Below are 22,500 nucleotides of genomic sequence, written 5' to 3' on the forward strand. Positions count from 1 at the left end.
ACATGTACAAGTACAAGTGAGACATGTACAAGTACGAGTGAGACATGTACAAGTACGAGTGTGAGTGAGTCTGCAGCTCAAACCCTTAAATCAGCTTCAGGCGGCGGGTTGCCAGGTCTGAAGGGTTTTATGAAACCAAGACGCACGTTTTCATCCACCAGCCGATGGAGGTAATTATTTCTATCTGAGAAACACACACACACACACACACACACACACACACACACACACACACACACACACACACACACACACACACACAATGATGTATGCAAATGGACACAGAACAGACACACATGAATTTAAACATGAAGATGGACATGTACACACACACACTCTCTCTCTCTCTCTCTCTCTCTCTCTCTCTCTCTCTCTCTCTCTCTCTCTCTCTCTCTGCTATTGTACAATTTGTTTCCCTGTTTCATTTCTTTTGGGAGCCAATTATTTCACACACACAAACAACGTATCTGAAATTCAGTGAACAGTCACATGCTGTGTGTGTGTGTGTGTGTGTGTGTGTGTGTGTGTGCATTTGAACATCAAAGCAGCTTCTTTTGATCAGCCTAAACACACACACACACACACACACACTCTCTCACACACGGTACCATGTGAGGACAGATCTCCTCAGCTGAACCTATAGCATGACTCACTGCCTCACACACTCGTGTTGTGTTGTACTTGTGAGGACATTCTGCGTCCCACATGCACAAGACTTCATCACTAAACGCAGAACGATGAATGAGTCCATGAACTAAAACTACATGTGTTAATACATGAAGCATAGACTTCTATACAACCAGAGGAGTCGCCCCCTGGTGGTCAGGAGAGAGAATGCAGCTTTAACACATGAAGCATTGACTTCTATACAACCAGAGTCTCATCACAGCACTGATGTACAATTAGACAAACATAGATGGAGGATTCAGGGGATTTGAGGACAACGGTGTGTGTACGTGAGAACACACAAATGCACACATGCCAACATCTCTCCTGGGTGTGTCATCTAAGGACAGCCCCCCTCCCCCACCGCTGTAAAGGGTACAGACCGAACACACACACACACACACACATACATGCACATACATGCACACACACACACACATACATGCACACATATGTGTGGTGCAGTCTCTGCAGTGCCCGTCTCCTCATATGAACCCGTTCTCTTCTGCCGCATTAGACACACACACACACACACACACACACACACACACACACACACACACACAGTAAAGCTCCTCTCAATCGAACTCAATCACCCATGGTTCAGGCATTAGTCACCGGGGGAATAAAGTGCACATGATCTCTCACACACACACACACACACACACAGACACACACACACACACACACCCTCTGGTTTGTAATCTGGTAACATACAGTATATAGTGTATAATGATGAAGAGGAGAGATGAAGATGTAACCATCAGAGCACCACTGAGGAAGAGGCGGTGATGTCATCAGATACGACTTCCTTATGCAAATTAATAATGAGACTAAAAATGGAAACACAAATCTCATGTTTTTTTGGTTTGAACCAATTAAAGTGTTGGACACCAGATGTGTGTGTGTGTGTGTGTGTGTGTACATGGAGTTCAGATGAGGCGAGGGGCTTTAGTGTGTCTGTTACAATACACACTGAGGGGAGAGTAATGTGTGTGTGAGTGTGTGTGTGTTAATCCATCAAAGCAGTGAGAGAAAAAAATCTTTTATCTTTCTGCGCACACGCACACACACACACACACACACTATGATGAGTGTGGGACTCCATTGGTTTGTGCCTTCAACATTAATCATAAACATTTTTTTTGCTGCATGTTTTTGTGAAGATACACCAGGTCGATTGTGTTACCTCGTTACCATTGTGTTACCTCGTTACCATTGTGTTACCTCCTTGATGTCATGTTACCTCGTTACCATTGTGTTACCTCCTTATTGTCATGTTACCTCGTTAACCTCTCTAATTCATCAGTGATCAGTGATTCATCATACATTTCAAAATAAACTGAATTGATTGTTTAGATTTTTTATTAAATGTATCTAGAAATCATATTCAGTGTTTATTCGTCCTTCAAGCTCACGGAGCTGATTGGTTGCTGTGGGTTAGGGGCGGGGCTTCTGCAGGACTCTCTCCTCCAATTGGGCGTAGCGCTTCAGCATCTGGTCGTACACCTGGAAAGCACACACACACACACACGAAGCAGGTTGTGTGTTTTGCTCAAGCTGTTTAGTATCTTGTGTGAGTGTGTGTATATGTGTGTGTGTGTGTGTGTGTGTGTGTGTGTGTACCTGCTGGGCTGCAGGATGCGGTTTAGCGACCAGTTGTGCTTCTGGAGCTTTCTTTACAACATCAAAGAAGGAAGCGACAGATTCTGACACCAAGCCTGAAAACACACATCGACCAATCAGAGGGTCAGGTTCTGTTATTGCCTCGTTAAGCAATCAGAGAAGCTAGCAGTAGCACTAGCACTAGCAGTAGCATTAGCATTAGCAGTATACCGTGCAGGGCTCGGTAGGCGGACCCCAGACAGGCCGAGTCGGAGAGGTCGATGCTGTAAACCGGAGCGTTGAACACGTCCGAGAGAACCTGAGAGACAGAAGAAGAACGGAGCGATGTGATTGGACGTCGTGCTGCTCGTCGGCTCCTCCCTCAGGTCCTTAAATTAAAAGGGTGTGTTCGTAGTTGAAGGGTTAATTAAGGCGATTTAATCAATGATTTCTACCTGTGATCATGTTGAAAACATATTATAAAATAGTTTAATGAAAGAGATTTGAAAGTTTAATGACTGAATATAATAATATATAACATAATATATCATCCTATAATTTTAATATGAATATTCTTTAAAGCTTTAAAATCACATATTTAAAGACATTTATTATTCTTACTCCCCTGGATTATTAATGACGCGACAATACTGTAATATTATCCAGTCATCATAATAATACATCATATTATTATTATTATTATCAATAATAATAATAATAATCATAATACCTTGTACTATTTACTAATAAATAATGAACAATGACCTGCAGAATGTCTTTATTAGATGAAGCTCCTCCCGTTGCCAAAACTCTGGTTCCTGGAACTGAAAACATGAAAGAAGAGTTTCACAATTTAGAAACAGATACATGTGTCTGAGGAGAAGATCTTTGTTGTAGTGATACACATGTCTGAGGAGAAGATCTTTGTTGTAGTGATACACATGTCTGAGGAGAAGATCTTTGTTGTAGTGATACACATGTCTGAGGAGAAGATCTTTGTTGTAGTGATACACATGTCTGAGGAGAAGATCTTTGTTGTAGTGATACACATGTCTGAGGAGAAGATCTTGGTCTTACCGATGCTGAAGCCCAGCCGCTCAGCGTGAAGCCTCCTGGACAGGAACTGACCCTCCACCAGAGCACGCACCTCCACCTGAGGACTCAGGGAGGACACCTGCAGGAGACAGGAGACATGAGGTAGGATACAGGAGAGAGGAGACAGGAGACAGGAGACAGGAGACAGAAGGCAGCGTCTCACTCACCTCGTTGTCGTCGGGGTCAAACAAATGAACTCCAACTGCTGGAGGTGTGATCTCCATGATGTCAAAATAAAACCCTGGAACACAACAAGAGGAAGAGGAAGAGGAGGAAGAGGAGGGAGATAACAAATGAGAGGAAGTAATAACAAAAAGTAATGAAAAAAAAGCAAGAAAAGATATGGAATGAGGAAGGTAAAGGGAAGGAGGATGGAAGGAGCAGAGGAAGCTAGGGAGGAAGTGAGGCATGAAAGAAGGAAACGTATGAAGGAAAAAGGAAGTGAGCAAGGAAGGAGTTGAGGAATAAAGGAAGGAAGGAAGGAAGTGTCACCGATGTGTCCGTTGTTTCCCAGCGGTGTGTCTCTCAGGGCGGCGGAAAAACGTTCCCATGATCCTCCTGTGCTCTCGTTCCTGATTCGTTCCCTCGTCAGAGACCCGTTCTTAAAGCTGACACACACATACAGATGAGACTACAGGTGAGACTACAGGTGAGACGACAGGTGAGACTACAGGTGAGACTACAGGTGAGACTACAGGTGAACAGACCACAGCAGCGCCATGAAGGCGCTCCAGTCCAGCGGGTTGCAGAAGACGTGACCCTCCAGCGCCGGGCGAGGCTGCTGGACCCACAGGAACACCGTGTCACTGGTCCCCAGGCTGACCTACACACACACACACACACACACACACACACACACACACACACACAGGTGAGACTACAGACATGTGAGTACAGGTGAGACTACAGACAGGTGGTCAGGGACTCACCGCGATGTCTCCGGGCTGGAGCCTCATTCCCGCCAGAGACGCTGAGGAGAAAGAACACGTAGGAGCGATGATAATATTATTGTTCTGGAAACGTTGTTCAGTGTCTCTTTGAGGTTGTTCAGTGTCTCTTTGAGGTTGTTCAGTGTCTCTTTGAGGTTGTTCAGTGTCTCTCTGAGGTCACTTTGAGTGACACGATCACAGACATGCTCTACATGTCACATGGTGCTGGGAGCTGACCTGGGTTGTCTCCGGTGAAGGCCACCACCCTGCAGCCCTCAGAGAAACCATAGCGCTGCACCCAGTAGGAGGAGACGGAGCCCTGCAGGGACGGAGCACTGGGTCAGAGCCCACGACGAGGATGAGGACGAGGACGAAGACGAGGACGAGGACGAGGACAAGGACGGGGACGATCTCTCAACCTCTCTACTGTCACTAGCTTCAAATAAAACATTTTTTGTCGTAATTATGAGTCCTTTTGTTTGGTCAAAATGTAGATTTTTTTGTCATATTTTTTTCTTTTCTTGTTTTGTCATAATTATAACTTCTTCTTTTTTGTCAAATTTTATTACATTTCTTTTTTTGTCATGAGTTTTTTTGTCATAATTTTGCCTTTTTTTGTCATATTTCTTTTTGGTCTTTTTTTTTACCATAATTATTTTTGTCAGAAATGGGCTTCCATAGATACATAGATCCAATACTCTGAATACTTCTGCATGTATTAACGTCGACTGTAAAAGTGTGTTACTGTCTCTTTAAATAATTAGTCCCCGCTCCTCCAGTACAGACCAGTCTCACCAGTACAGATGTGGAGGGCACCGGCGCTCCCAGTAGGCGGTCCAGGTGCGGAGCGGTGGCCTCCAGGCAGACCTCAGACCAGGTTCTGGTCCTGATGTCCAACAGATTCATTCCCGAACCTGAAGCAGAAGAACCCAATGACTTAGTGAGGAGTAATGATTCAGTGAGGAAGACCACGGACTGAAGGCTCCCAGTGCTGGAAACCACTGCCTTCACTGGTCAACCCGATGACATCGTCAAGATTTTAGCTTTCACTGTTGTGAGACTTTTACGCAACAATCAATAAAGAAGGAGGATGGATCAATAAAGGCCAATAAAGACCAATAAAGACCCTGATTGATGAATCTGATCAATGATTAAACTTTAAACTTTACCGTCACTGTAGTCGATGGCGGCGTAAGAACCGAGGAAGAGAGAGGCGGCGAAGCTGCTGACCAATGAGATCCTCTGAACACACACACACACACACATGCACACACACACGCACACACACTTCTGTCTATATATAGACACACAATATACTGAATATAAACAAAGTGACCTCTGACCTCGGTGTTCTGGAACTCTTCCGGTCGCGTCTCTCTCAGTTTGGAGATCTGGTTTCCTGTGAAACGCTGCAGGTGAGCAGACAGACAGGTGAGCAGACAGACAGGTGGGCAGGCAGACGGGTGGGCAGGCAGACAGGTGAGCAGACAGACCTCGTAGGCCCTGGACCCCGTGATCTGAGCCAGCCTCACAGCGCCCCCTGCTGCCGCCTGCAGGTCGGCACACTGCCGGCTGCTGCTGGAGTCCATCCACACGGGCCCGCTGCTCACGGAGAAGCTGTCCTGTTGAGAGAGGAGGAGGCATCCCATAATACACACACACACACATACACACACGCACACACCTGTGCAGCCACACACACACACACACACACCTGCAGCAGCCGGTGCAGGTCCTGGTCCGGGTCCAGGTCCCGCAGCGTCTCGGACGCTCCTCGTCTCCAGAACACGCTGCTGTGTTGCTGAGGGAGGAGGAGGAGGAGCCTGTTGTCACGGCAGCGTCACACAGCTGTCACTCATGCACGGGATTAATGGCAGCGTTCCATTTAGTGTCTCACGGCCTTTACAGGGAGGCAGCAGCCTTTAGCCCAGAACCCTCACTCTCCTATACACACACACACATACATATATAATTATTTATATGTGTGTGTATGTACATGTATGAACTCACCTGGCCGCTGCCTGACAGCGCTCTGACGCGGGAGAACACAAGCCCCGCCCTCTTCATCTTGTCCATTAGCAGGTCCAGAGCCTGACGACAAAACATCCAATCAGAGAGCAGCACAGGGTCAAAGGTCACAGTGAGTCACAGTGTGTGTGTGTCTCACCTTCACCCACATGAGGACAGGTGAGGTGACGGTGAGTCCGTCAGCGTGAACGTGAACTCCTCCCTGAGTCCTGAGAGAACAAACAAAGAATAAATATAAATATATACTACTACTACTGCTACTAATACTACTAGTTGTACTACTCCTAGTACTAGTACACAGGTGAGTGTTTGTTACCTGAACTCAGGAAGCTCGGAGTCAAACTGCACATTGTTCTGGTGGACGACGTTCAGGTCTCCATCCATCACCAGCACCTTCAGCTTCAGGTACAAGTACACAAGTACACAAGTAAGACCACCTTCAGGTACAAGTACACATATAAGACCATGTTCACCTTCAAGTACAAGTACACAAGTAAGACCACCTTACTGTACATGAGTACAGAAGAATACTTTTTACATAGTACTGATGAAGAACTGTGTTTCTAGCATGTACTGTGGAGTGTACTGCGTGCTTAAGTACATGTTCGCGGGTTCAAAGTACTGCAACATAACACACACACACACACACACACACACACACACACACACACACACACACACACACACACAATCTCCCGTTTCCGCTTCTGCGCGCTGACAGCTCTGCGTGCACGCGGCCCACGCGCGTGCATGACAGGTAAGTTTGAGTGACAGGTGAGGTTGAGTGACGGGTGAGTTTACCTGCTGCGTGCTGAAGTCAAAGCCCAGGTAGAGAGGGGAGTCCTCAGCGGCGGCCATGGCGACACACATGCGCATGCGCACACACTCAAACACACAGCGAGGAGCGGGGACGAATTATTTAAAGAGACAGTAACACACTTTTACAGTCGACGTCAGGACATGCAGAAGTATTCAGAGTATTCTATGGAAGCCCATTTCCGAAACAAAAAAATATGACAAAAAAATGACCAAAAAGAAATATGACAAAAAAAAGTCATAACAAAAAAAGAAAAGTCAAAATGTTGACAAAAAAGAAGTTATAATTAAGACAAAAAAAGACAAAAAAGTTGAAATTTTTACCGAAAAAAAGAGTCATAATTATGAAGCTAGTGACAGTAGAGAGGTTGAGAGATCATCCAAGTCCACGTCCTCGTCCTCGTCCACGTCCTCGTCCTCTTCCTCGTCCACGTCCTCGTCCTCGTCCTCGTCCTCGTCCACGTCCTCGTCCTCGTCCTCGTCCTGGTCCACGTCCACGTCCTGGTCCTCGTCCACGTCCTCGTCCTCGTCCTCTTCCGCGTCCTCTTCCTCTTCCTCGTCCACGTCCTCGTCCTCTTCCTCTTCCCTGACCTCGTCCTCGTCCTCTTCCTCGTCCACGACCTCATCCTCGTCCGCGTCCTCTTCCTCTTCCTCGTCCGCGTCCTCATCCTCTTCCTCGTCCTCGTCTTCGTCCTCGTCCTCATCCTCATCCTCGTCTTCGTCCTCGCCCATATAATTTTGTAAAAACATTTTTTTGTCATAATTTTTTGTCATAAATATTTTTTTGGGGTCATAATTTTGTTATAAAAAATTGTAATATATATAAATATTTGATTTTTGGGGGTCATAAATTCTATTTAATTGTATTATTTATTCGTTTTTAAATTTATTATACTTTATTTTGTATATTTATATTAATCATTTTTTATATTTTATATTTATAGTAATTAATTAATATTAAAATGTATATTACTTTCTATTCATTTGAATGTCTTTTCCTAACTTTTTCATATAAAAAAAAAGTTTCTGATATTTGACCCTCGTGACGTGCCGTAGTACACCAAAGATCGTATATACTTAAGACAGTGGTTTACTTGGCTGTTATCGCGCTCGACATTACGTCACCTTACGTTGCGTTAACCGCATCCTGAAAACGTGCTCAGAGTGAGCCCTCCTCTTGCTCTTAACCTTCTTCCAAGAAAACAACCAAAACAACACCATCGCACAGAGGAAGTGGAGTGGACGTTACGGGAGGTTTAACGGAGGTTTACCGGAGGTTACCGGACCGTTCCGGCCTTGTCACCGTGCCCTGTGACGTCAGGTAACTGTCGGACACGTTCAACAGCGTCTGCTGGATGAACGAGATACAACAACAGAGAACAAGCTGCGTTACGATAACCCAGCTGACGTCACGTGCATTTAACGTTAGTTTCACTAAATGTCGACTCTAACTACGTCACTGGCGATACATATTCTGGACATTTGTTTATTTAATAGTTTGTTTAATATCGGCGCCATTTATAACCTTTATTGTTCCAAACAAAGAGTTTAACGACGTCTGGAGACTTCCTACAACTCCCATGATGCAACGGGGCTTCTTGGAGTTAAAACCTTAATAATTTAACGTTAATGATATTAAATATGAGCGAGAGTTCTCTGTTATCTTCCTCCTTATCTTCTTCTTCGTCATCTCTTTGGATCTGAACAGGTTTCATTTCATGAAGAGAAATTAATAAACTGTTGTTTTTGTAAGAAACTTGTTGCTCCTCCTTCTCCTCTTCCTAGTGATGGAGGAGCAGAACCTGGAGGTGAAGCTGAAACAGATGTTGAAGGAGGAGAAGATCCAGCTGTGGAATCCTCCGTTCACCGACGACGAGTCCAGTTGCGATCACATGCAGGTGAGAGGTGATGACATCATCCATGAAGTCATCATCCTGATTATTGATCGTGTTCATTTTTAATTCATTGCATTAATCTAGTATATTAATAAAAACACATAAACAAAGGAAACAAAACAATCAGAATAAACATGTTCATAGAAGTCCACAAATATATATAATAATACAATAAAAAAACATGCAAGACAACAAATATGATGATGTAAAATCAATTCACAGTATGGTTATCATACATAAACATACGGAGTGATACTAATAAACATGTGGTGCGTTCAGGCGCTCGCGGAGCGCTTCGCCCCTCTGCTGCGTCTGCAGGTGCCCGAGGTGGGCGGAGCTCTGGAGGCCATCAGGCAGCAGGCGGTGAGCCGGGGCAAAGGGAACAAAACCTACAGGGAGAGCAGGGTGGCCACGCTGGAGCTGCTGCTGCCCCGCGGCTGCAGCCAGGTACTTATACACATATACACAATATACATGATCATGCTGGAACTGCTGCTGCCCCGAAGTGTGTTCTTATGAAGTGAGATATGAATCAATAACAAAGTGTCTCAGTTTGTTCTTCACTTTGGTTTCAGGACTCAAACACAAAGAAACATCTGGAGACCAAGCTGGACGTACTGGTGCAGGAGGTGGTGGACAGGTACACACACACACACACACACACACACACACACACACACACACACACACACACACAGAGGATGAGTCAGTGTGTTCCTCTCCTCAGGATCGGGGAGGAGTTCGGCCTGAAATACATCAAACTGATCCTCAACGGGAAAACCCTGTCAGCTGGTGAGTTCATTGAGGTCACGACCTTCAGGACCGAGGCCACATGTCGACTGTGTGTGTGTGTGTGTGTGTGTGTGTGTGTGTCAGACCGGCCTCTGGACCAGCAGGGGGTGAAGAACCACAGCCGGATGATGGTGCTGAAGGTCAGCGACGCAGAGTGGAAACTCCACCAAAGCGAGGAAGAGGAGAAGAAGAAGAACCAGAACCAGAGTCTGCAGAGGACGCAGAAGGGCTTCCAGATCCTGTCAGAGAGAGGTGGGCTCTGTGTGTCCTTTAGTGCATTAGTGTGTCCTTCAGTGTGTTAGTGTGTCCTTCAGTGTGTCTCTGTGTCCTCAGACGGCAGTGAAGACTCCTCCCCTTTCCTGGAGATCGCTGACCAGAAAGGAAACCCTCTGAAGATCCCCCCCGAGGAGAAGAAGGTACAAGTACCTTCACTACCTGAAGCTAGACGAGTACCCTCATATAAACATGACTTCCACTCAGAAGCTCAAAGTTACCAACGGCACCTGAATGCAACATCACACGTGGATCCCCCTCCCTCCCCCTCCCTTCAGGCTCTGATCCTGGCGATGGGTTTCCATGAGAAAGGTCGTTCTCTGATGAAGAAGAAGCAGTTTGAAAACGCTCTGAGTCACCTGCTGCAGGCGGACCAGCAGTTCAGGTACGACTCTTTCTCTTCCTCCTCCTCTTCCTCTTCTTCCTCTGTCCTCAGTCTCTGTGGCTCCTCCTGCTGCAGGTGGATAACCTCAGTGTGTTGTTGTTGTTGTGGTGCAGCCTGTGTGGCTCCTCCCTCCTGCTCTCGGTGGATAACTTCGCCGTGCTGCAGCTGGACGTGGTGTGGTGTTACCGCGCTCTGGAGGCGCTCAGCTGTCTGGACGACGGACGCAGCCGCCTGCAGCGAGCCGAGGAATGCTTCCTGAAATGTTACGGAGAGAGGAGGCAGAGACTGCTGCTGATCAAGGTACATACACACACACACACGCACACACACACACACACACACACGGGTCCTCAGGTGCGTCCTTCAGGGACACAACGCTGATGTTTGTGTTTCAGCTTACACAATGAAAAACACAATTATATGACATATCATATCTCGTGTGTGTGTGTGTGTGTGTGTGTGTGTGTGTGTGTGTGTTGCAGGGTAACACAGGCAGAGAGGAGGTGTTGTTCCTGCGGCTGTACCTCCTCCAGAGTCTCCTCTCCTACATCGAAGGGAACGACGCTCAGGCCCGACACCAGCTGTCCAAAGTTAGTCTGTTAGCTTAGCTTAGCCTAGCATAGACACAAGGAGCACAGGCAAACACCTCGTGTGTGAACAATGAGTGTTGTTTTCACATCACACTGTGTGTGTGTGTGTCAGGTGGAGGCGCTGTACAGTCGTCTCTGTCCGGACTCAGACAAAATGGCTCAGCTGATGTCTCTGGGTTTCACTGAGAGAGAATCTCGACTCGGCCTCAGAGCCTGTGAGGGAGACCTGCAGGAGGCTGCTGTCCACATCAGCAACCAGAGACAGGTACACACACACACACACACACACACACACACACACACACACACACACACGGAAGGAGCAGGGGTTAGCAGGTGGTGATTTTATATCAGTGAGACAGGGGGTGAAAGTGTTGAAGGGGACCAAGCACAGAGCCTTGAGGGACACCGTGGTATATAACATGATGATGATGATGATGATGATGATGATGATGATCAGGAGCGAGAGGAGCTGAAGCAGAGGGAGAGGAAGAAGAGGAGCAGGAGGCTGGAGGTCATCGCCACCCTCACAGAGCTCGGTTACTCCAGGAGAGACGCCGCCAGAGCTCTGCACCATGCCGACGGAGACGTGGACAGGGCTTATGAAGTCAGTACCTATCTGCCTGCCTGCCTGTCTGTCTGGTAGTACTTTTACTGCAGTAAAGTGTGAGTACTGGTCATGTTATAGTACCTCTGTATGCTGATGAAAGCCTGCTGCTGTTGTTGTTGTTGTGTTCAGATCCTGCTGAACTCCAGTGGATCTTTTCAGGTCACCGAGGGCTCGATAGAGCAGGTAGAGCTTCTTCTTCCTTTTCCTCCTGCTCCGCTTCCTCCTCTTCCTCCTCCTCATCCTCCTCTCCCTCCTCTCCTCCTGTGTCTCTGCAGCTCTTGTACCTGGGTTTCCAGAGGGAGGTCTCTGAGGCGGCTCTCAGGATGACGGGTGGAGACGTGCAGTCGGCCACTCAGCTGCTGCTGGACCAGCAGGGGGCGCTGGTGGAGTCGCCGTCCTCAGAGGAGCCCAGCACCTCCTCCAGCCACTCCGCAGGTAGGACCACCCGCTGAGCAACGAGCGAGAGCAATGCCGTTCATGTGTCGGAGCAATGAACGGAGCAATGTGTTGACAGAGGAGGACAGCGAGCTGGTCAACGAGGTGCTGGAGGACATTTCTCGCCACGAGGAGGATTACCTGGACCTGACGCTGGAGGAGGAGAGCGAGCTCATCGCCACCATGAAGAGCTACCTGAGCCGAGGACACACACACGCCGTGTGACACACACACACACACACACACACTCTCTCTCTCTTCTGACTTCATCATCAAAAGCTCACTTTCATTTGATTTTTCAGCAATAATTAGTGAGTTAGTACTTTTTGTTGATGTTTGTTGTTGTTCTGATGGAGGAACGTTTCCAGGCCGACTCGTCTGTTCATTATAATTTTTCAAAAGTGATTTATTTTATAAACCAAAGGAAATTATTTGTTTTTTTTAAATGCTGCTTGAAGTGATTTTAATTTTTTACTCGTTTGTGACGTCGCAGCAGTTTGTCCAACATTTAAACATTTAATTTAAATGCATTTATTTTAACGTTCCATGTTTAAAGACAATAAAGACATGAAGGTTGAGTCTGTGATGTCATGTTTGTTTTCAACTAATTGTTATATAACACACAGGGCGTGGCTTGTGGGCGTGGCTTGTGGGCGTGGTCTTTATTTTATCACACACAAGGTGTGGCTTGTGGGCGTGGTCTTTATTGATCACAAACACAAGGTGTGGCTTGTGGGCGTGGTCTTTATTGATCACAAACATAAGGTGTGGCTTGTGGGCGTGGTCTTTATTGATCACAAACATAAGGTGTGGCTTGTGGGCGTGGTCTTTATTGATCACAAACACAGGGTGTGGCTTGTGGGCGTGGTCTTTATTGATCACAAACACAGGGTGTGGCTTGTGGGCGTGGTCTTTATTGATCACAAACACAGGGTCTGACTTGTGGGCGTGGTCTTCATCGGTCACAAACACAGGGTGTGGCTTGTGGGCGTGGCCTCTCTTGGTCCCAGTTAGAAGTAGTTGACGACCCGGCGGACGGACTGGATGTTGGGGTTCTGCGCCTGCCACTCGTTGTGGCTGCAGTAATCTCCTCGCTCCACGACGTACATACGGCCGCGGAAGTTGGGCTCCTCGTACATCACCCAGCTGGGGGACAGAACAGGAAGTCAAATCACCTGCGTGCAAAGCGTGGAAACCTGCGGAGGTCGCCGCGACCTCTGGCTTTTTCTACTCACGCTCCGTCTCCGTAGACCTTCACGGAGTTGATGCAGCTCTTGGAGAAGCCGCGGCTCTGCAGGAAGGGACAGTCGTCACAGATCTCCACGCACTGACCGGAGAAGTTGCAGGCCTCGAACATCTCCATGCGGTAGTGCTCCCCGTGCTGGAGGAGAAAAGGGGCGGGGTCAAAACCTTTTGGACACTTTCAAAACCATGAACATCCAGCACGATATGAGCCAGATTCCACAAATAAATAAACAACCTACATACTAATAATCCACCTTTTTTAGAAAGATGAGGACCTAAAGAATCAGAATATGCAACAGAAGTCACTGAAAACAAAGTCAGGAAGGAGTTTCGGTCAAATAACTATGTAAAAAATTGCTTATTTTATAGCAAAATATTGACCGATTCAGGCATGCTGGGTACTGAAACGTTCAGCAGCTTCCGCGTGTCATGTATGACGCGGTTTATAAGCGTGACGGCGTCTGGAAACGTATTTAAAAGTTGCGTCTTCTCGGTTGAAGGTAAAAAAAACGTGCAGGAACTCCGTTGGACGTGGGCGTTCCTTATTTTTGACCCGTCGCCATCTTGTTTTTGTTGTAAAGTGAGATATGAGGGAACAACGGAGCGCCGAATATCTACATTTTAAGAAATCGAATGTTCTCATGAACTTTGGGGTTGAAGCGTACCCCGCTGACTCTAAACGGACCATCGTTCTCTGGTTTAGGGTTCGGCCTCTGGGGACCGTGAGCGGAGGTGCGTAGCTACCATGCGGATGGGCTTGCAGGACCCCATGTGGTCGTTGTGGGAGTTCCACCTCTGGAACTCGGGGTACTCTCCGTGCTCCAGGATGTACTGCTGGCCCTTGAAGTCGGGGTGGTCGTAGCAGATCCAGGCGCCGCTCTCCACGCAGATGGAGTTCACCCTGAAAAACACACACACACCGGTCCATTTAGGGCGTCCGGCGACCTCCCACCCGTCCAGGTTCCAGGTGTGTCTCCGCGAGACGGACCGGCCCGAGACGGTCCGGGGTCTCCGGCGGTCTCACCTGTTCATGAAGCCGCGGTCCTGGAAGTTATCGCAGTCTCCTCGGACCTCCAGCTTCCTGCCGGTGAAGCATTTCCCCTCGTAGAAGGTGATCTGCAGGAGACAAGCAACCGTCAGAGTCCTGTGATGTCATCACGGCGTGCCGGCACGCTGAACAAGTCGTTAACTGAATTTCAGACTTTGAAGTCGCCAAAGAGAACATATTAGAACGTAGTGAAGAAGCCGGCAGTTAGAGAACGTAGTGAAGAAGCCGGCAGTTAGAAACGTAGTGAAGAAGCTGGAGAACGTGGTTAGAGAACGTAGTGATGAAGCCGGAGAACATGGTTAGAGAACGTAGTAAAGAAGCCGGAGAACGTGGTTAGAGAACGTAGTGAAGAAGCCGGAAAACGTGGTTAGAGAACGTAGTAAAGAAGCCGGAGAACGTGGTTAGAGAACGTAGTAAAGAAGCCGGAGAACGTGGTTAGAGAACGTAGTGAAGAAGCCAGAGAATGTGGTTAGAGAACGTAGTAAAGAAGCCGGAGAACATGGTTAGAGAACGTAGTGAAGAAGCCGGCGGTCACAGAACGTATTAAAGAAGCCGGCGGTTAGAGAACGTGGTGAAGAAACCGGAGAACGTGGTGAGAGAACGTAGTGAAGAAACCGGCGGTTGGAGAACCTCGTTCAGACTCACCTTTCCAGAGTATTGCGACATCTTGGCCCCCTGATGTTGTCGAGCACGAGCACTTTGTGTAACTGTGTAACAGAGAGAAAGTTGGACCGCCCAATATATACGGCGCGGGGGGCGAGCGGACAAAAGCCCTGGCTTCAAAAGGTTCCTGCTGCCTCGACGCTTTCCCTTCATCCTGATGCGTCTGCTGATTCTGCTGTGTGTGTGTGTGTGTGTGTGTGTGTGTGTGTGTGTGTCTCTCTGTGTGTGTGTGGACTCAATAGAATCTGCTTGTCCTGAGTTCTTTCTGTTCAAACACAACAGAACATTTATTTACAGAAATAAATTCATTAACTTTTAATGAGCGGTTTTTATCAGCAGGAGTAAAAGATAAAAAAGTAAAATCCTTCACGTTTCTATTAAACCTTAGTTTGTGTAAACGATGAAGCCTCGATGAGCGCCGCCGCTCATCGTGGAGTAAAATCGATTAAACGTTGTTTAGATGAATCATATTTCATAACTTTATTAGGTGTTAATGATTGATATGAAGTAAGAAGTGAAACACACAGAAGAAGCTTTCAGCAATACGATGTACTGGTTTTACTGGTTGGATAAAGGTTACATCTTTATACCACATGCAGATCATTAATATATCAAACAACGGTCGTCTATCTAGAGAGGAAGAGGAGTCACGTCTTCCTCTGTGTGTCTCGTTAGCACAGCTGTGATGAGGTCATTAACACAACTCATGTGGCACTTTAGGGTCAGAACACATGAAGGAACCAACGGACTACACCAAGTCCAGGCCCACTGAGGTTCCTCTGATCAGAGCCACAGGAATACAGAGATGATGGTGGACTCAGACTGTCAACTTCCATCTGCGGAGAGAAGAGGAAGAAGAAGAGGTGGATCAGTGTCTCCAGAGACTCCATTCATCATACAGCAGAAAGAGCAGAAGGATTGAGTCCTTTCAGCTCTCATCTGAAGGTGTTGGAGGGGACAAGCTTCTGGTTCTTCTGATTGGCTGGCGTTCTGTCCAATCCTGAAGCCCAGCAGCGTTGGAGGTCGACAAGAAATACTGGATCTGTGTTTAGTTCAATCCTGCTGGAACCAGCATGGACCGACTCCGACCCTTTACTGACCTCAGAGTCTCCAGTCTGTAGTGAGGACTCTCCACAAGATCAGAGAGCTCCTTCACATCTGAATCCTGCAGCTTGTTGTCTCTCAGGTCCAGTTCTCTCAGACTGGAGGGGTTGGACTTCAGAGCTGAGATCAGATAAGAACAGCTGATCGCTGACAACCAGCAGCTATCCAACCTGAAAAAAGAATAAAAGATGAAGATCAGAATCAATCCTAATCATCAGGTGTGTTGAGGTTTAAATGTGTAGCTCAACATGACGATGTCCTCATCAATGGGTTTTTTTCTTTGTCATTGCGTTCTTGTGGATCATCATCGTGTGAGCCTTCTACAGACATCATCATATGTCAGCACAACATTCATACAGCTGTTAATATCCAGATGAAGACCATGCTGCTGCTCTCAGTCTGGAGCTACAGGATCAAAACCATATTCATCCTTTAGGAAAGTACACAAGATGTCACCTTGTGGACTATTCTACCGCAGCCTCAGTGAGGATCAGAAGAATATCAGCCTGATGTCTGCAGTTTAGTGACAACACAACTTTCACATCATATTAATCTCACACTGAAGTAAAGAATGGTGTCTGACCTCAGAGTCTCCAGTCTGCAGTGAGGACTCTCCAGTCCAGCAGACAGCAGCAACACTCCTGAATCCTTCAAGTAGTCGTTGAAGCTCAGATCCAATTTTTTCAGACTGGAGGGGTTGGACTTTAGAGCTGAGGCCAGAAAAGAACAGCTGATCTCTGTGATGTGACAGTCTGACAGACTGCAAACACACAAAACAACACACAGAGTTTATTATATCGAGACACAATGATGCTTTCTATCACTTTTTACACATCTGCTACGAAATGTATTGATCAGTATTGATCCATGTTCTTCAGAGCACATCAGAACATATTAAAAGTTACGTCACGTTACTTTAATAGTTATTTGTTTCAAAATGTATAAATGTTTGGTTACATGACATTAAATTACCTTTTTATGATGAACATTTAGTCACTCAAGTATAATACATCTCTATATATAATATTCATCAAGTATAGTATGTATAGTATACTCATCAATACTCTGAGATCTTTTTGTCTATTTGGGTCTATATGAGTGGCATTCTGTATTGATTGATATTGATTCAACATGAAGGTGCTACACAGCAGACAGTGAACCCACCTCAGAGTCTCCAGTCTGCAGTGAGGACTCTCCAGTCCAGCAGACAGCAGCTTCACTCCTGAATAGTCCAGGTAGTTTAAGCTCAGATCCAGTTCTCTCAGACTGGAGGGGTTGGACTTCAGAGCTGAGGCCAGAGAAGAACAGCCGATATCTGACAAGCCGCAATGCCACAAACTAAATAAAGATGAAAAGATGTAACGTTAAACGTTGCTTCTTGAAATCCTTCAGTGGTTAATAGTCTGTTCAGAGCTAATATTCAGAGTTAATATTAAAGACAACATGCTGCTGCTTCCATAAAGACAGAGTGACTCCGCCTCTTAACCTCCACCACCGGCTCCATCCATACAAACTCATGCTGTGAAGACACCTAGTTCTGCTGGTTTTATTATTATGGTTTATTCAGAAGAACCTGAAGGGAGCACTCGTCCACTTCTCCTTCACACCTTTCCTTGACCTCATGACGTTCTCCTTCGAGGTCAAGGAGAAGTGGTTAGGAAAGGACACAGGACGTCACCTTGGAACTCGACTGTGTATTTAGTCCTCGAACATCACAGACAGTGTGCACAGAGTACAGAATTATTAACCGCAGAGTCTCCAGTCTACAGTGAGGACTCTCCAGTCCAGCAGACAGCAACTTCAGTCCTGAATCTGGCAGATCGTTGATACTCATGTCCAGCTCTCTCAGACTGCAGGGGTTGGACTTCAGAGCGCAAGCCAGAACTTCAAAGTGAGTCTCTGTGAGTTCAGATTCAGAAAGGCTGTGATGACACAAATATTACAAAATGTTATGATGAAACCTTTAAGAACATTATGAAGTTATAGTTTCTAGATTTGAAAAACTAAACTACTGATCGACACTGATTCATGAAGTTAATCACATCTGGACTCACTTAGCCGTTCTGCAGTTCCTCACAGCTGGAATCAGTCTTAGTCGTCCCGCATCTGATGTGTTGTAGTCCTTCAGGTCAAACTCATCCAGAACCTCCTCTGACATCTGCAGCATGTAGCACAGAGCTGAGCACTGGATCGCTGAGAGTCTCTCTGATCTGTTCTCTGACTTCATGAACTCTTGGATCTCCTGATGGACTGAGAGCTCCTTCATCTCCATCAGACAGTGGAAGATGTTGATGCTTCTGTCAGGAGAGATGCCATCACTGTTCATCTCCTTCAGGTTGTTGATGGCTCTCTGGATGATTTCTGGACGGTTGTCTGTCTGACCCAGGAGGCCTCCTAAGAGTCTCTGGTTGGACTCCACACAGCGGCCATGAAGGAAGCGGACAAACAGGTCCAGGTGGCCGTTTCTACTTTTGAGAGATTTCATCATGACTCTCCTCAGGAAGTCCACCAGAGAGGAATACCTGTAGTCTTCTCCCAGGAAGTCCTTCAGTACCTCTGTCTCCCTGTGTGTGAAACAGTGGAACATGAAGACGGCAGCCAGGAACTCTTGAACACTCAGATGAACGAAGCAGTAGACGGTCTTCTGGAAGATCACACTCTCTCTTCTGAAGATCTGTGTACAGACTCCTGAGAACACCGAGGCCTCCGTGACATCGAGGCCACACTGCTCCAGGTCTTCTTGGTAGAACATGATGCTTCCTTTCTCCAGATGTTCAAACGCCAGCCTCCCCAGCTTCAGAAGAAGTTCCCTGTCAGCCTCCGTAAGCTCGTGAGGACTCGTCTTATGTCCCTCAGGGTACTTCTGCTTCTTCCTCTCGGTCTGGACCAGCAGGAAGTGTGAGTACATGTCGGTCAGGGTCTTGGGCAGCTCTCCTCTCTGGTCCGTGGTCCACATGTGGTCCAGAACTGTAGCAGTGATCCAGCAGAAGACTGGGATGAGACACATGATGTGGAGGCTCCTGGAGGTCTTGATGTGTGAGATGATGGTGCTGGACTGCTTTTCATCACTGAATCTCCTCCTGAAGTACTCGTCCTTCTGGGGGTCGGTGAAGCCTCGTACTTCTGTCAGACGGTCAACAAGAGTGGGAGGGATCTGATTGGCTGCTGCAGGTCTGGAAGTTATCCAGACGAGAGCCGAGGGAAGCATGTTCCCCTGGATGAGGTTCGTCAGCAGCACGTTGACCGACGCCTTCTGGGTGACATCACGCATGACCTCATTGTTGATGAAGTCCAGAGCGAGTCTGCTCTCATCCAGACCATCAAAGATGAACAGCAGCTTCCAGACAGAGAGCTCCTCTGCTGGGACCTTCTGTAATGTTGGATGGAAAACATGGAGCAGCTTGAGAAGACTGATCTCATCTCTGATCAAGTTCAGCTCCCTGAACGAAAGCAGCAACACCAGATCCACGTCTTGGTTCTCCAAACCCTCGGCCCAGTCCAGAGTGAACTTCTGCACTGAGAAGGTTTTTCCAACGCCAGCGACGCCGTTGGTCAGAACCAATCTGATGCGTCTCGGCTGGTCAGCCGAGGCTTTAAAGATGTCGTGGCACTTGATGGGAGTGTCATGGAGGAGCTTCTTCTTGGAGGCTGACTCCAGCTGCCTCACTTCATGTTGGGTATTAACCTCTTCACTCTGGCCCTCTGTGATGTAGAGGTCAGTGTAGATCCTGTTGAGGAGGGTTCCACTTCCTGTTTCACCACTTCCTTCAGTCACACGTTCACATCTCTTCTTCAGACTGATCTGGTGTTCATCTAAAAGCTCCTGCAGACCATGATCTGCTGATCAGAGAAACAAGAGAACATGTGAAGAAGACTTGATATTGATTTGACTAAAACAATCAGTAAACTATCAAATCAGGCCGATATCTGAAGGTACAGACGAGGACTCGTGTGTGAAAGTAACTTTTAGTTTGGTTCAGTTAGAAGCTATAAAGTGGTGGGATGTGAACACAGAGAGCTTTCTCTCTGGTCACCAGAACAGACACCTGATGATCCAGTCAGTGGAGCTACAGACGTGGGACCGTCTCCGTCATGGTGCTGGGATTGTGCATTTCCTGTTTTATTATGAAGGATCACTTTTCTAATATGTCACGTCTGGTTTTACTTCCTGTCTTTGTGATCATCTTTACCTCCTGGATTTGTTCCAGCTGTGTCAGTCTCACCTGTTTCAGGAGTTAAAGCTGTTAAAGAGGGAATTCAGAGCCTTTCTGTTGACTCCACACGGCTCTCAACATGGCGACGGATCAAATTAAAAAAACTAAGCTGCAGACAATCATGAATTAATTTAAACTGGAGGGTCTTACTCTGTACAGAGCTGCTCTCACTGGTCTGCAGTGCAGCTCTGGTTCTGGTTCTGGACGTCAGCTCCTCCTCAGGAACAAAACTCCTCTTCTCTCTGTGGAGACATTTCTTTATTACTAAAATGATTTGTTGGTTGTTGATGAAAACATCCAGATTTGGACCAAAGTGTGTAGAAGCTCAGAAGTTAAAGTTTTGTTACTTTTCTGTTTAATTTCAAAGTCTGGAATGAAGATGTTCTTTTATTTCAACTCTCCTGCTTTTATAAACAATAATGAGTTGCGTTACTTTTTAAACATGTAGTGTCTGTCGGTAGTTACTTCATTAATACAAAGTCAACTCTTCCTGCAGCTCCTTCACAGTAAAAGTAGCTGCATTACATGATTATGTCAAAATGTATGTGTTCATTTAGCAACAAACGGAAAATCGCTTGAACATTTTGGCTTAATTTTAAGATTGGCATTGTTTATTTAGTCCCTGGTAATTGAGTCATTTTCAAACCCAAAAAGCTTCTGAGGCTGGAAGCTAGATTTAAGGTCCAATATGTTCATACATATAATTCCTACAGCTACAAAAGTTCGAAGGAGAACTGGGAATAATGAGCCATGGTCAAGTTTAATGGTCCGAGGAATCTCAAGACAACCTGGAGCTGTTCACACGTACCACATATTAATGTTCAAAGATCAGTTATTTTCATTCGTAAAAGTTCTCTTACTTTGTGTCTGAGGGTCCAGCTTCATTCCTGAAGAGTATGGGATGATCTTTGGACTGATCACTCTTCATGGACAGACAGCCGGAGACCAGAGACTCTGCTCTGTCCTCCTCTTCTTCATTCCTGAAGAGTATGGGATGATCTTTGGACTGATCACTCTTCATGGACAGACAGCCGGAGACCAGAGACTCTGCTCTGTCCTCCTCTTCCTCCTCTTCTTCATTCCTGAAGAGTATGGGATGATCTTTGGACTGATCACTCTTCATGGACAGACAAATGGATCCTGGAGACTCGGCTCTCTGTCTGGACTGAACTCTGCAAACATGAAGAGGGTTTTTTTCAGAATGAATCTTTGATAACAACAAAGACATTAAAGTAGATCTGAACACACAAACTACTGTTACTGCAGATGTGTAGAAGGCTTTAAAGTGTGTATCAGTGCTCTTAGATGACATCACAGCTTTTCTAGGTGACTAAGAGCTGTCACTGAGATGAAGAGGAAGACCCTCAAACTCAACTCCAAATCTCTAAATGTACAGAAAACATTGTCAGAGGAACAGGAAGTGAACATGAGTCCTGAAAGAGTTAGTAGAAGTTCTCTTACTTTGTGTCTGAGGGTCCAGCTTCATTCCTGAAGAGTATAGGATGATCTTTGGACTGATCACTCTTCATCGACAGACAGCCGGAGACCAGAGACTCTGCTCTGTCCTCTTCCTCACAACCACTCATCTTCTGATCTGAAGTCAGTCTGAGCGATAAAATGGCGAGGCTCAAACACACACGTACGTACGCACACACACACACACCCTTTCTGTTGACAGAGGAATCAAGCCTCTGATAGTTTCTAACATTTCTCTCCCCCCCAACAGTCCTCAGGAAGAAAACTGGAGAACTATAAAATGTTGGATCAACACTCACTCTGCTTCGGCCTCCAGCTGCTCTCCTTCTACTTCATGAAGTCACACTGCAGGGTTGCCTCATGTTCTTATGTAACTGGGTCACATGGTCACTGTGGCTCCAGCCCCCTTCATTTACAGGAAATCAGCTGAGTGTGTGTGTGTGTGTGTGTGTGTGTGTTTGAGGCTCACTGTTGATGCGACAGCACCACCTGCTGTCCAAACCAACAAACTACAGCTAAAGTCGGATGTATTCTTAATAATAAATCCTCCTTCAATGTTCTCTGCTCTGTGGGTTGTTGATAATAACAACAATAATGTATTCTGATAACAACAATATTGATACAATTTTAT

General features: G+C 46.5%; 4 protein-coding genes across 6 annotated transcripts; 1 reads left to right on the forward strand and 3 right to left on the reverse strand.

The window, feature by feature from the left end:
- Positions 1-2,043: 2,043 nt before the first annotated feature.
- xylb (xylulokinase homolog (H. influenzae)) lies at positions 2,044-7,236 on the reverse strand. The gene is made up of 19 exons (XM_068581341.1): positions 7,125-7,236; positions 6,640-6,722; positions 6,463-6,532; positions 6,306-6,386; positions 6,010-6,096; positions 5,789-5,917; positions 5,639-5,704; positions 5,465-5,537; positions 5,091-5,209; positions 4,533-4,614; positions 4,296-4,336; positions 4,074-4,189; positions 3,859-3,974; positions 3,534-3,607; positions 3,349-3,445; positions 3,037-3,095; positions 2,503-2,590; positions 2,293-2,387; positions 2,044-2,175 (listed from the first exon to the last, which is right to left on the reverse strand). Exons 1-19 carry the CDS (start codon positions 7,197-7,199, stop codon positions 2,107-2,109), a joined length of 1,620 nt encoding a protein of 539 aa, XP_068437442.1. The 5' UTR covers positions 7,200-7,236; the 3' UTR covers positions 2,044-2,106.
- Positions 7,237-8,307: 1,071 nt separating this feature from the next.
- On the forward strand, positions 8,308-12,697 carry nub1 (negative regulator of ubiquitin-like proteins 1). The gene is made up of 15 exons (XM_068581339.1): positions 8,308-8,460; positions 8,925-9,037; positions 9,314-9,481; positions 9,610-9,674; positions 9,762-9,826; positions 9,911-10,078; positions 10,160-10,242; positions 10,378-10,484; positions 10,598-10,784; positions 10,967-11,074; positions 11,187-11,339; positions 11,535-11,681; positions 11,814-11,867; positions 11,960-12,119; positions 12,199-12,697. The coding sequence occupies exons 2-15, from the start codon at positions 8,927-8,929 to the stop codon at positions 12,342-12,344; spliced, it is 1,722 nt and encodes a 573-aa protein (XP_068437440.1). The 5' UTR covers positions 8,308-8,460; positions 8,925-8,926; the 3' UTR covers positions 12,345-12,697.
- A 239-nt stretch (positions 12,698-12,936) lies between these two features.
- Positions 12,937-15,536, reverse strand: crygn2 (crystallin, gamma N2). Its single transcript, XM_068581384.1, has 4 exons — positions 14,389-15,536; positions 14,109-14,265; positions 13,355-13,500; positions 12,937-13,265 (listed from the first exon to the last, which is right to left on the reverse strand). The coding sequence occupies exons 1-4, from the start codon at positions 14,394-14,396 to the stop codon at positions 13,130-13,132; spliced, it is 447 nt and encodes a 148-aa protein (XP_068437485.1). The 5' UTR covers positions 14,397-15,536; the 3' UTR covers positions 12,937-13,129.
- An 82-nt stretch (positions 15,537-15,618) lies between these two features.
- Positions 15,619-22,458, reverse strand: LOC137788488 (NLR family CARD domain-containing protein 3-like). 3 transcript variants are annotated; one of them, XM_068581315.1, is made up of 9 exons: positions 21,855-22,455; positions 21,254-21,565; positions 20,544-20,635; positions 18,234-20,019; positions 17,928-18,101; positions 17,344-17,517; positions 16,763-16,939; positions 16,176-16,349; positions 15,619-15,911 (listed from the first exon to the last, which is right to left on the reverse strand). In XM_068581315.1, exons 1-9 carry the CDS (start codon positions 21,977-21,979, stop codon positions 15,893-15,895), a joined length of 3,033 nt encoding a protein of 1,010 aa, XP_068437416.1. In that variant the 5' UTR covers positions 21,980-22,455; the 3' UTR covers positions 15,619-15,892. The 3 variants fall into 3 exon arrangements, with proteins under 3 accessions (XP_068437416.1, XP_068437417.1, XP_068437418.1); XM_068581316.1 differs by having other exon boundaries at positions 18,234-20,016; positions 21,855-22,454; XM_068581317.1 differs by lacking the exons at positions 15,619-15,911; positions 16,176-16,349; positions 16,763-16,939; positions 17,344-17,517 and having other exon boundaries at positions 17,976-18,078; positions 21,855-22,458.
- Positions 22,459-22,500: the final 42 nt, after the last annotated feature.

This window comes from Clinocottus analis, unplaced genomic scaffold (genome assembly GCF_023055335.1).
Source record: "Clinocottus analis isolate CAN_PGR_092001 unplaced genomic scaffold, fCliAna1.0.p SCAF_18, whole genome shotgun sequence".
Taxonomy (NCBI): domain Eukaryota; kingdom Metazoa; phylum Chordata; class Actinopteri; order Perciformes; family Cottidae; genus Clinocottus; species Clinocottus analis.

Excerpts from the sequence above, each read along its gene's own strand:
- LOC137788488 (XM_068581315.1), bottom strand. The coding sequence starts at position 21,979 with ATGAGTGGTTGTGAGGAAGAGGACAGAGCAGAGTCTCTGGTCTCCGGC. Across the intron at positions 18,102-18,233 it reads AGGAACTGCAGAACGGCTAA|CCTTTCTGAATCTGAACTCA; the intron begins GTGAGTCCAGAT and ends GTGTCATCACAG. Across the intron at positions 16,940-17,343 it reads TGCAGACTGGAGACTCTGAG|TCTGTCAGACTGTCACATCA; the intron begins GTGGGTTCACTG and ends GTGTGTTTGCAG.
- xylb (XM_068581341.1), bottom strand. The coding sequence starts at position 7,199 with ATGCGCATGTGTGTCGCCATGGCCGCCGCTGAGGACTCCCCTCTCTAC. Across the intron at positions 5,705-5,788 it reads CGGGGTCCAGGGCCTACGAG|CGTTTCACAGGAAACCAGAT; the intron begins GTCTGTCTGCTC and ends GCTCACCTGCAG. Across the intron at positions 3,096-3,348 it reads GCGGCTGGGCTTCAGCATCG|TTCCAGGAACCAGAGTTTTG; the intron begins GTAAGACCAAGA and ends TCATGTTTTCAG.
- crygn2 (XM_068581384.1), bottom strand. Across the intron at positions 13,501-14,108 it reads CCTGCAAGCCCATCCGCATG|CACGGGGAGCACTACCGCAT; the intron begins GTAGCTACGCAC and ends TTTCTCCTCCAG. Across the intron at positions 13,266-13,354 it reads AAGGTCTACGGAGACGGAGC|CTGGGTGATGTACGAGGAGC; the intron begins GTGAGTAGAAAA and ends TCTGTCCCCCAG.
- nub1 (XM_068581339.1), top strand. The coding sequence starts at position 8,927 with ATGGAGGAGCAGAACCTGGAGGTGAAGCTGAAACAGATGTTGAAGGAG. Across the intron at positions 9,038-9,313 it reads CCAGTTGCGATCACATGCAG|GCGCTCGCGGAGCGCTTCGC; the intron begins GTGAGAGGTGAT and ends TGGTGCGTTCAG. Across the intron at positions 10,243-10,377 it reads TCCCCCCCGAGGAGAAGAAG|GCTCTGATCCTGGCGATGGG; the intron begins GTACAAGTACCT and ends CCCTCCCTTCAG.